Genomic DNA, 13,383 nt, shown 5'->3' with positions numbered 1-13,383 from the left:
TGAAAATGTCTCGGTCTGCTGGCTTGGGATTTTACTGATGGGAGACGTGCCGTTTTTTTTTTTTTTTTTTTACAGATAAGGCCCAGTGATGGAGGCTACGGCTTTACCCTGGAGGAGAGGAACAGAGTCCCCATCATCAAATCTGTAGAGAAGGGCTCACCCGCTGAGGTGAGAATGCACCCACATGGATGAATTACTGAATGGGCCTATCCGGCACAGGCCCCCTGGCCTTCATCCCCAAAATGTCACTCAAATTAACACATTGATCAGAGAGAGAACCAAGTTCCCTCAAAGGGACACAAAAGAACTACAAAGAGACACAAAACTGCTAGAAAGAGACACAAATTAATTTCAAAGAGTAACTAAATGACCAAAATAGACACAAATGTACCTCAACAACACATAAATTGACCTTTTAAAGAAACACAAAACAACAAAAAGCTATGCATAGGTACTACAAAGAGACACAAAACTCCTAGAAAGAGACACAAAACGACTTCAGAGACACAAAATGATTTCAAAGAGTAACTAAATGACCAAAAAAGACAGAAATATACCTCAAAGACACACATTGACCTTTAAAGGAAACAAAACAACAAGAAGCTATACAAACGATCTCGAAAGAGACACAAAACAATTAGAAAGAGACCAAAAACAACTACAAAAAACAGAAATTACCAAAAAACAGGACATATATGTTTCTTTAACAAATTGATATTCATATTCAAACTGAGTCCTTTCTAAGTGGATATACATACTGTACAGATCCATGTAAGCTTTCTGTAACGTAAAGTAGGCCCCAACATCTGAAGGTGTTTTGGCTTCGTGCCGCTAAGACTCTGATTCAGCGTATCCCCTTTGTCACTTAACATCCTCCTGCTGTATTTCATTTGGTTTTCAAGAAGTTATTCTGCAAGGCTGTGATGCCTTTAAAGTAGATGAGCTCCAGTTAGCAGAAGCCTTTTGTTGTTAAAATGTTGTTCGGTCATCAGTCATTCAAAAAAATCTAAACCTCTAACCTGCTTTATGGTGATGAACACGGATGCTAACATTAGAAGAATTTTCATGCAGAAATAGAGCGCATTAAAGGGCGCCATATTTTTGAGGTCTCCTTTGGTGTTTAGCTTTGATCTGCTGGATGAAAATGGGACAGAAGAGTTTGTGGGCAAATGTGATCAATCTGAGCACACGACCCATAATTCCCTCCAGCCCTGAAGTAGCACTGAATGCGCCTGGAAGGTCTGGATTGCATAGAGACTAGGGTTGTGTGTGTCTGGATTTAAATATTCAGGCTGAGACAATGAAATCCGCAACAGGATCCAGCTGTATACTCGTAGATAAAAGTCATCCTATGACTCGGAGCGTGTGCTCTTTTCTTTGTGATATATAGAAATCCTTTGGGAGTATTGGTGTTTTTATAACAAAAAGTTAACTTGAAGCTAAAAATGACAAACATTTCATTGTGATTCTGCATGACATCAAAACCTGATGCTTGACTCAATACTTTTTTTATCATCTTTTTTCTTCTCTTCTATTGCAAGATGGCTGGCTTGGAGGTGGGAAAGAAGTTGTTTGCCATAAATGGAGACCTGGTGTTCCTCAGGCCTTTCTCTGAAGTGGAAGTACTTCTTAGGCAGTGTTTTAATAGCAAGGGACCCCTGAGGGTGCTGGTTAGCACCAAGCCGAGAGAGTAAGTCACTTCTTTAAATGCATGTCCAGTGTGTAGGATTTAGGGTGATATACTGGCAGAAATGGAATATAATAGAAGAATAAGAATGGTTGTGTTTTCATTTCCTTAGAATGAGCCTTTAATATCTACATAGATAGCAGATCCTTATCTACAGAGATCCCCATGTTGCTCCACCATGATTCTACAATAGCCCACGGCGGACAAATCAAACACCGCCTCTAGACAGGGCCATCCCATTTTTTATGTTGTCCACCACTGTTAGCAGCCCCTTGGCGATGAGCAGTGTTGGAAAAAACTTTTTTTTGTTTGTTTTTTTATGTAAACTGCTTTATTCAGAGTTTTTAGCGTCTTAAATCACCTGGTAAAAACCTCCTGAACATCTTGATTTTAAGTTATCAGAGAAAAAAGGTGAGAACACATTAGCAGAAGCTTGGCTAGTGGCTGTCTCCAACAAGCAGAAAAGCATTGTAGAAACACTGATTTGTAACGTTATACTGCTTCATTCAGTGCTTTTACCAGTATTGATCACTGGCTCTCTTTTTTTAACAAAAGAAAGAGACCTCTGTGGATAATTCAGCTCCTGGTAAAAACTTCCTGAACTATGAACACTGAAGGAATTCTAACATGAAGAAGTTAAAGCTGCTTGCAAACTACAGTTGTTACAGCCAGATACTGTTAAATCCCCATAAATCTTACACACTGGACCTTTAATGTGTGCATGCGTGTAAAGGTATGATCAAAGAGATATTGTCTTGTATCCTTTTCCCTCCTCGTATTCCCAGGACGGTGAAGATTCCAGACTCGGCTGATGGGTTGGGTTTCCAGATTCGTGGCTTTGGTCCATCTGTGGTCCATGCTGTTGGGAGAGGTAAGAGATAGCTACTCGAGGTGTCTGGCCTCATCAGAAAAAGGCCTCCCATAACCGCTCTGTTATTGTGGCACAGCTGGCGAGCAGATGCCACGCCAGTCTTTGGGGGTGCGCATGACTTGGCCACACAGGGCCAATTTTCCTCGCTCATGCACTCCATGTGGCTCAGCTGGCTTGGTGCTGGCTCTGCCAAGACGGAGAATTAGCTGGTTATCAGTCACTTTCCACATTACAATCATTTACATGTACCTATTCACATTTTTTCCTAGTGGTTTCAGGGCTGGCACGAGATAGGGTCCAATCAAAAAGCAATCCATGGCCTTGTCTGGGTGTTCTCAGGAGAATTGAATCCTGTTTTTTCCTTAAGCAATCTAAATGGGATGACAGGGTGGATATGTCCTTGGTATGTGTGTGACTTTGTGTGTGTGTGCATGTGTGGACTTGATGATGTGGTTGCCTGGGAACCTGCTGTGTGTTCAAGTAGATGCTCTGATCCCCTGAGACAAAGCTGATGATCCCTAATCCCTTAGACTGTCATAACAGCTGCTGTCCCCTGGTGTCTAAGGTCAGTAGGAGCAGGTAATAACAATTAGAGGCAGAGAAACTGAGAGACAAGAAGAAGCCATGGTTAAGGGATTCTTCACCTGACCAGATGACCATTTGTATATCACTAACTCACCCTGTGTTACGTTGAATTTGTGACAAAAACTCTTTCTTGCCGGCCTCCAGTGAACAGAGAATCCAGAAACTGAGAGAATTCTTGATGAATTAAAGTTATAAGGGAGCCATGCTTTTCAGCAACAAAACTTTATCAAAACATCTGTTTACAAATTCTCACACAACTTGTCTTATTTATCATATTGTATGTTTGGTACTTCAAAACCAGATGGCCTTTTCTGACTGGAAACTGAAATAAAAGTGAAATTTATCTATGATCTCCTCAAAGCCAGACTCCATTGACAAAATACATGATTTTACCTTGCTGGAATGGGAGCTGCTGGTCTACTGCTGCCTCAGTCAGTTAGTTTGTTGGTGTTATTGTGTGACTTTGGTGAATCCAAACTAATCCTTATAAACACAAAATTCACACAATAACACAAACAAGCTTACTGATGAAGACAGTGATAGACCAGCAGCTCCTGATTTAAGTGAGATAAAAAATTACTGTTTTTGTCAATTGAGTCGGGCTTTGAAGAGAGCATAGATAAGTTTCATTTCCTGTTCAGTTCAGTGTGAAAAAGGCTTTATGTTTGGTAAGTACTGAGCATACGACTGGATAAATAACACTGGAAACAAATGTTTTATGTAGTTTTAATGTTAAATATGCACTCTGATGACTTCAGTTCATCAAGAATTTTTCTGAATTTTCTGATTCTTCGTTCAGTGGAGGCATGAGATAAATACTTTTTTCCCACACATTTTACGCAACACAGGTACCAAAGTTTAGGCTACCAGTTTTAGCCAGATCAGTCATGTCCATATTAGTGCTACTAAGCAAATGTTAACGCCTCAACACACACACCCTTACCAGGATATTTGTCCAAAGAGGCATCTACCTGAGGCAGGGAGTGTCAAGAGGCCTACTAATTATTTCACTATGTCAGTCTGTGATAGGAAAGCAAAAATAGATACATACACTCACATACACACAAAGTTAGAGAGCTGTATCTTGTACCACACGTCCTTGCAGTCTTACTCCCTATCTTATTGGCCCTGTTGTTGTGTTGGACTGTAGCCTGTTTTTCCATTCTATTATTAAATACAGTGGACCTCTCTGTTGATATACTTTCTTACCACAATTAAAGCAGCGCAAAAAGAGTGCAGCTCAGTTATTTAATTCTGGGCAAGAAGAGTACAGATTCTGTATATTGCAGTGTGAGGTATGCATGCTATGTGTTTAAGGAGCTTTGAATAAAATGAGGAGGAATATTGAGTCTGCCATGCACTTCCTTTTGATAGCTGTAAACCTTGAAGATCTCTTAGAGTATGGTCTGAATCACATCCCTCAGAGAGGCCCAACATCTACCCCAGATAAACAACTTCCCTCCTCTTCATGCTCTCCTTCGCACTTCTCCTTCGCTGCCAAAACAGGAAGCAAAGTTGTAAATACAAAGAAGAAAAAGGAATGTTGTTCAACCTAATTTTGTGTACAGGATGTGGAAGATTTGACAGTTATTTTTTGGGGGGGCGTGTGTGTGCTGGTGTTTTTTTTTCATCCTGATGCAGCTTCCACCTGCTTGATAACGTGCAATAGTTATTGCCCTTGACGCCTCTCTTTTTCTGTTTTGCTCATCTGTGTCTCACGCCAGGCACAGTGGCAGCCATCGCTGGTCTCCACCCAGGCCAGTGCATCATCAAGGTGAACGGCATCAATGTAAGCAAGGAGAGCCATGCCAGCGTCATCGCTCATGTCACTGCGTGCAGAAAGTATCGACGACCCACACAGGTGAGACAGGAGGAGGAGGATGGGCAAGGAGAAAAAGAAATAAAACTAACTACAGAGGTTTTCCAAAACTTTTATTCTAGAGCAAAAGTATCTAGGTATCTAGTATCTATAAGTATCTAGGATGTCCTAGGCCTTGTGTAATGCATCCTTGGTGATCAGATCCAATCGCTCAGAACACATTTTGAGTTAGTCTGGGCCACATGCGGCCACATTCTTTCAGCACCTACCCAGCTGACGTCTTTGACACCCCACCGGATAAGAAAACTTTTATTTGCTGCAGTTGCACAGTTGCAGAGCTGAGGGACTGTTTCTGGAGCTGCTTTACTCCTGGGGAATGGTCAGTTCAATGTCTGCCTGGTTAGCAATAGCTAACACAGCAGCAGCTATTAAACGGTCCAAGTAAATTCACAACAACAGTAAATGGCTCAACTCTGTTGTTAATCCTGTAAAGTTAGCCGTATGATGCTAGCAGTTAGCCCTGTCATTGTTTTTGTGTGGCTGGGCGGACTCATAACAACTGTTCCCACAACAGAGTTCACATTTCCCCAGCAGTGGTCTCCTAGCGGTGCTTGTCTCATGATACAAACAGAGGGAGAACGGGGCAAGGAAGCTCTACACTAAAATATCATTAAAATGTTATTTCAAATAGTGAAGTCTGTAAGTGTGTGTGTAGCACGGTAAACCTCCTGCAGGTAAAAACAATGCATTTGGTCTTTGCAAATGGAAATGATTCACTTGTTAATTTGCATATAGAGCGTCTTGATTAACCACTTTTGATCAGATCTCACTTGATCTGATCAAAAGTGGTTAATCAAGACGCATGCGGAGATGCACACAGACTTAGAGCTTTTACTAATTAATAATTCACCTGTTTGCGGATCACCCAAGACACATGTTAATACCATGTGTAAACAGGCTTACACATGCATACAATGAAAATTAAAAAGTAGCGTAGTAACCTGTGAGCGCCATGAAGATATAGTCCCCCAAGTAAAGATGAATCATTTTTCTGTAATAATGGCTGAGGTGGAGGTCACACTTTAATTTCCCATGACCTCAATGGTAGAAAGTTAAGATAATTTGAACTATATGTTGATTGAGCTGATAGTTATGTAATAAAACTTCAAGGAGGGGAAGTGCAGGAGATCATAAAAGAGCAAAAGGAACAAAAAGAGCTGAAAAGAGGGGAAATGAGGACTAGTTGGCTGTGAGAAAAAGAAAAAAAAACAGCGGACAGAACTTCTAGCTCCCATTTACCTTCATATCTCTTTCTTGCTCTGACTCCCTCTTTCCTTCTCTTGGGTCATTACGCAGAAATAATAGTAGTTTTGGCTTCTCCTGTGCTGACCTCTGGCTCACAGCAGTGGGCCTGCTGTGGGAGACTGGCAGGCTGCAGAAAGAGGTGGGAAAGGATCTGGTTGTGACTGGAGCTCAGGGTGGCTGACATTGCTGGAGGGAGGAGAAAGATGGACGATAGGCCAGGCAGGTTTTTTTTTTCTAAAACAGTGGTTGACAGCGGAGAAGGGGGAGAGGAAGCTCAGTCCACCTGCTGAAGGTGGGTAAATTGTGAGAAAACAGAATCTCAAGGGTGTGTGTTTGTGGTCTGAGTCAGTGTAGTGTGTCACTGTAATTGAGCTCCACGGGGACTTCAGGCTTAATGAAGCACTTCAGGGTTCCAACACTACTGGAGATCTGGTTCACATCAAGTATGGATGCAGAGGAACCACCCTCTCTTTCTCTGTCTCTCTGTGTGTGTGTGTGTGGTTGTGCACTAGGAGACCACAGACCAGTAGGCAGGCATAGCATGTAGCCTTGGCAGAAAACCCACTGCGAGCTTGGGTGTGTAGACGAGAGGACAGACAGATACACAGACACACACGCACACACAGAACTGTGTGGCACACTGGAGTGGGTTGATGAGATTGGCACGGGTTTGCTTTTGCGGTCTCACTAAGCACCATGTTTCCATATGTTTGCGAAGGCTTTTCACTGTATGCTCTGCCAACCCAACTGTGACGCTGTCCACCATATCTGGGCAGAATCAGCTCAACATACTGCATGAAACCCAAACCTCAGCTTGTGTGCACACAAAACAGACTTCTGTTTGTTCAGAGTTTTATTTTGCCTCATACTATCTCACTAGCAATAGAAATGCCACCTGTTGACCACAAACGATGCTACAATAGACTGATTTGTGTTGACAGTTTTTGTGCATGAGGGAATTGAATGTTTCCAGTCAATTTAACGCTAAGTGAAAATACACAGATTTTTTAAAGTTCAATAGTTAAATAAAAGTTTAAATTGGACAATCGGAGACAAAATAACCTGACATATTTTTTCTGATGCAAAAACATTTTGATCAAACCTCTAAACATATTATTTGATTGTGATCCAATGCAGCAAGACACTATTAAGTGGGTGTACAACAACAGTGAGAGCGCCCAGGAGGACAACCAGAAAACAAACCAGAAACCAACCCCTGAGGAGAATGGAGACGGCTTCGAGTGTAAAGTCGAAGGTGACCTCACACACACACACACACACACACACACACACACACACACACACACACACACGCATACATGCGAACATGAATAATAGGGGACTATCTAAGTGTACTATCCAAGAGGGAACCTTTATTAGCAGTCATTTTAAAAATACAAAACTAGAATTGAAAATTTACTTTTGAGGTCTTCTTTCACAATATTACTGCAAATGTGATTTTTACAATTTTTAAAGAAATTGCCAAGAGGGGACCTGAAGCCTGAGCTTATCGCCGCCTATCAAAGGGGGACATCCATATACTGCAGTCAAACTGGTTTATCCTGGTTCTCTCACCTATAGAGTGCTTCTTTTTCACTAAAACTTCATTTGTATCTTTAAAAATGGGTATGTAAACTTTATTGCTTGCAATATATCAACATTTTTTGTGATAATAAATATTACAGAAATAATACTTGCCAAAGCAAAGTATATCTTTTAAAGAAGGCTCCCATAATCCTGTGAATTCAGTTTTATCTTACTATTTACTGTTAATAACTTTATTGTTGTCTTTGTTTTATATATGTATATATATATATATATATATATATATATATATATATATATATGTATATTTAGACCAGACCAATTGTAACTACCAATGTATCACCAAAATTCAGAAAAATAAATCTATAAACGAGTAACATTATACATAAAATGATCAGCAATATAATTACTTATTTTAATAAATAATATATTTATTTTAATTAGTTAATCACTATAAATGATTTAACACAAGTCTGTGACTAATCCTTAAAAGTTGTTTGTTTCAAAAGAAAGAAATCAAACTGTGACATGACAGATGAGCTCAGGTCCAAGTGAAGTTGGCAGTGTTTCTGGATTTTGTTGGATATCTGGCTTTCACTTTGCATAGTTAAGTCTTAATTTGCATTTATAGATACAGTGATAAACTGTGTCCACTGTCAGTGGTTTTAGTGTCCCCTGAGCTCATTTTGTGATATCCTTCAGTCATGTTGGTATTTAATGCAGTGCAGCTTTATGGGTCAAAGGTCATGGCCATTCATTTTGGTTTTAGCCTTGTCCCTTTTTATGCAGAGATTTCTCAAGGTTCTCTAAATCTTTTCATGCTATTATGGCAGATAGTTAATGGATTTGAACAGCAAATATCTTGTTTTGTAATGTATTCCTTTGTGTTCACAATAGATATTCAGTGATGGATGAAACACCTGTGTTTGTTAGTGTATTTTAGCATTATCTAAATCTAGACCCCATTCAAAGATGTTTGTTTTTTTAATGACTACAGTCTGTAACACATACTACACACACTGGCATGCAGCATTGTCACAGTGCACAGAGAGTGTGCGTGAAGTGAAAGGCACATAATAAAATGTTACGATAAGTTCACAATGACACTCAGCTTTACAGGACTTTACATTCCAGTATTGTAAACTGAAACTTTTCTTTAGCACTTAAAGTTTAACTGGTATGTTAGTGTTTTTGATGGGCATTGAAATGGTGATGAGCCACCAACAACTCATCTCAAAACCATCACAACAGGATACACATCTATGAATGGGCCTTCATAAGTCGACTTCTGTTTGTACTCTTTGAACTTTGCACTCTAAAAAGAAAAAAAATGTCCACACTCCATTTCCTTTTGTAAGAAAACTAAAAAAGGAGTTTTAAATTAAAATTATGTAACATCAAACTTTGACTTGACCTTTAAAATTGTTCAAATACTTACCTGACCAGTTTTCACAAGTAGTGAATGTCAATCAAGTTTTCAATATACTTGTGTTCTCAGTCTGTACTTAAAGAAATGCAACTTGTTTGTTGGTGCACATTACAGAAGAAGGTCCACCCTTGAGTAGGATATAATGACATGAGTCCACTGTTGGCTGGTACATAATGTCACAAGTTCCTTCTTAGATAGCACGGAGTGACATTCACACTCAACCATGTAAAGCACATACAAACATATTTAATAATACTTGTGAAAAAAAATCTCATCTGAATAATGTTACATTTCTTCTTCAAATATGATTTGTTAGTATGTTGTGTAACAGAATATAAAGGCTCAACTTTAGTGGCTGGCTTAACCTTTTATGGCTTGATACTGTATTAATGGGAAATTATGCCCATTTCTAAAATACATACATATTATTTCTATGATCTAAGGCAGTCTAAAACATTAGTAAACATGGGCAACTCGCTCCCATATCCAAAAACTGGAGTGCTTGTGATGTCATGTGATATAAAGTGTAGAGTTGCTCCATTGATATGAAATTGTGAAAGATTTTCTAGATGACACTGAGAACAGCCAGAACAATGTTATAAGTATATGGGAACATTTTCTGTTACAGAACTGACAACACCAATATAATAAAGTTCATTTGGGTTTAAGGGATAACAAACATTCTGTTGGTCCCCAAAATTAGGCTCTCGATGAGCAGAAGGAGCAGCTCCAGACTTTATACTTCATGACATTACAAGTCTGAGACTTCTTTCTAGTGTCTAGATCAGAGATATCACACATACTGGCTGATCCCTTTGGCCATGGAAAAAACATACTGGAATTCCTACTTAGATGTTCACCTTTACAATGAAGGGTTTCAGAAAGGACCAAAACGATATATAAAGGTCAGCAACAGTATTTGCTGATTAATCATAAAATAGATTTATTATCAGACTTTTTACTGAAATTCTATTAAGAGTTATTACAAGCACAGGATCTTTTTTTACAATGTATGTGTAAGCTTTCAATTTATATGCATAAGAATGCATTTTCTTTGTTGATCAACATTACAGAAAAAAAGGGCCACACATATAGAATAAAAGCTTACGGTGGTCCCAAGTTGGCTGGTACATAATGACACAAGTTCCCTTTTGGATAGGACAGAGTGATATTCACACTCCACCATAGATTAATGAAAAGAAATAGAAAGGTGCATTTTGTAAAGAGAAAATATCTAATACAAAAATGTATCTATTCAGTAAAGCTTCTCATTGTTTAGTAAATTGGCACCAGAAATGTTGCCATTGTAGCTTTTAAAATAAAGGCTATAATGTGAACACAATTATAACTTGTCTTAATATTCACTGTGACGTGACAGATGAGCTCAGGTCCGGGCGGAAGTTGGCAGTGTTTCTGGATTTTGCTGATATCTGGCTTTCACTTTGCATATAGTTAAGTCTTAATTTGCATTTATAGATACAGTGATAAACTGTGTCCACTGTCAGTGGTTTTAGTGTCCCCGAGCTCATTTTGTGATATCCTTCAGTCATGTTGGTATTTAATGCAGTGCAGCTTTATGGGTCAAAGGTCATGGCCATTCATTTTTGGTTTTTAGCCTTGTCTCTTTTATGTATTTCTCAAGGCTCCTTTTCATGCTATTATGATAGGTAATGGATTTGAACACCAAATATCTTGTTTTGTAATGTGTTCCATTGTGTTCAAAATGAATAGTTTTTAGTGATGGATGAAACACCTGTGTTTGTAAGTGTATTTTAGCATTATCTAATCTAGACCCCATTCAAAGATGTTTGTTTTTAATGACTACAGTCTATAACATATACTACACACACTGGCATGCAGCATTGTCACAGTGCACAAAGAGTGTGCATGAAGTGAAAGGCACATAATAAATAATATATAATAATATAAGTTCACAATGACACTCAGCTTTACAGGACTTTAAATTCCAGTATTGTGAACTAAAACCTTTCTTAGCACTTAAAGTTTAACTGGTATGTTAGTGTTTTTTGATGGGCATTGAAATGGTGATGAGCCACCAACACCTCATCTCAAAACCATCACAGCAGGATACATCTCATGAATGGGCCTTCACTAGTTATCTTCTGTTGACCCATTCAAAGAGGTTTGTGCAACCCAGAACTAAGCTTTTTATTATTGTTATATCTATTTTTGGTTGTTTTGATAACTATAGTTGGTAACACATAGAGTTGTAAATTAGTTGGCAAATACAGGGCTGGTATACAGCATTGTCACTGCGGCACAGAGAGTGTGCATGAAGGCATGTGAGATTAAAATAAGTTTACATTGACACTCAGCTTTACAGGTCTTTACATTCCAGTGTTGTCAACTGAAACAACTCTTAGCACTTAAAGTTTAACTAATGTTAATGTGTTTCTGATGGCCATTGGCGTTAAAAATTCAGACAAACAGAGCCACTGAGAGCCAAGATGCCCTACTGCTTTAGAGGGCCACTTAATAAAATAATTACCTTTCAATTATTTCAGTGATATTACATACATGTGGTTATTATGTCACTTCCCAGCAGATGTTTCTTCATGTGAAAAACATGTTTAACTCCTTTTTTGAATAGCTTGTAGTCAATTGTGCAATTGACGACAAATGTAAATTCTGCTTGTATTTCTACTCTTTACAGTTTAACATTATCTTACCCAACATCCACTTGTTTAACACAGGAAAGAGGAAAAGCCATGTTTCAGTCAGATACAACATCTAGGATATGAGAAGTAAGCAACCCCTGAAGCCCAATGTGTAATGTCCTCACGCCCATAACGACCATCGTCAGCTAGAAGAAACCATCCCCGCACTGCAGGGAATCAAGGCCTGACAGATTTTCACAGGCTGACTTGCAGAGAATCAAACCCTCACCCACTGCAGGTCACTCACTTCTTAGTGGCAGCAGTCTCCACTGTTCAACACTCAAAGTTAGGATCTGAGAATCATATGGTGCGGTCACTCCACCCTTCAGTGTAGAAGAAATTACATATTTTTGTCCACTTCATCAACTGAAGGCCAAGTAAATATAAAAATATTTCTATAAAACTGTGTGTGAATGTAATAAAAGACAGATTGCTTTCTAAAGAATGCACAAAGCCATTGAATCAAATGTACATAGATCATACAGAGATGAATAACATTTTTTCACACATATGAATACTCAGCCTCTTTTAGGGATGCATCTTACTCCATAAATGTGGTAATTTTACGTGTCGGTATCATCTTTCTGAAGCTGGCATTACTGTATTATAGGCATCATTAATAATTTGTTAACTGACTGTTAATTATACTTTTGTCAATACTCCTGATAAACCAATGAAGAAATGATAACTAATTAACTTTACCCATTATAAGTAATGTTATAGATTATTTTATTAGGTCAAATACCAAGACTTATACAGTCTTGTATAAATACATAAACTAAGTATTAATGGTTTCCAACTAATTTGTAAACCTTTGTAAAAAACAAAAAAGTAAATTATACAATATAAATATCTCTTGGATAGATAGACCAAATATTTATAACACTTGTTAACTATTAATAGTTGGTTTGAAAACTGTTTATAAACATTGTTTGGATGGTTTCTATAGTTGCAACTGCTAATGGTAATAAACTGTTAAACTGTTAACAAATACCATGTAGCAGATCTTGAAATACTATTTGGAAGACCATTATAAAGTTGCAGTTGCTATTTAAATCTTTTGAGTCACTTAATAAATAATGTCTTTCTAAGCACTTTGTAAGGTATACATACATGTTTGCCCTTCATTAAATTTTTAATAGGTTACAAAAGTTGCAAAACAACAATAACTCCACTACATTTATCTTTGGCTCAAAGTTGCATGTCAACATTGACTTTCTGTTCATATATGTGTTTAAAATGATAATCACACAATCAGGACACAAAACATGTACTCTTTATGTAGCTCACCTATAAAACATTTAAAAGGGCCAAATTAGTTTTACTCCATACAATCAATAACCATTGACAACATTTTAACTATCTAAATAATGTTTGTAGATGCTTTTATAGAGTATCTAATTCTGTAGTATTGTTTTTACCTCTTTAGTTAAAACAGAACCTTTTATTATAATTAGAATAATG

At 38.1% G+C, this 13,383-nt stretch overlaps 1 protein-coding gene across 1 annotated transcript in view; it reads left to right on the top strand.

The window, feature by feature from the left end:
• Positions 1–13,383, top strand: part of prex2 (phosphatidylinositol-3,4,5-trisphosphate-dependent Rac exchange factor 2) — a 127,478-nt gene that overhangs the window by 55,030 nt on the left and 59,065 nt on the right. The window contains exons 17-21 of the mRNA XM_042510369.2: positions 76–168; positions 1,542–1,690; positions 2,473–2,558; positions 4,868–5,004; positions 7,405–7,522. Of these exons, the coding sequence (XP_042366303.1) occupies positions 76–168; positions 1,542–1,690; positions 2,473–2,558; positions 4,868–5,004; positions 7,405–7,522 (583 nt within the window). The remainder of the gene's footprint in view (positions 1–75; positions 169–1,541; positions 1,691–2,472; positions 2,559–4,867; positions 5,005–7,404; positions 7,523–13,383) is intronic.

This window comes from Plectropomus leopardus, chromosome 21, assembly GCF_026936395.1.
Source record: "Plectropomus leopardus strain MGB_pleo_1.0 chromosome 21, ASM2693639v1, whole genome shotgun sequence".
Lineage (NCBI taxonomy): Eukaryota > Metazoa > Chordata > Actinopteri > Perciformes > Serranidae > Plectropomus > Plectropomus leopardus.
The sequence above is the reverse complement of the archived record's forward strand: the minus strand, read 5'-3'. Positions and strand labels throughout refer to the sequence as shown.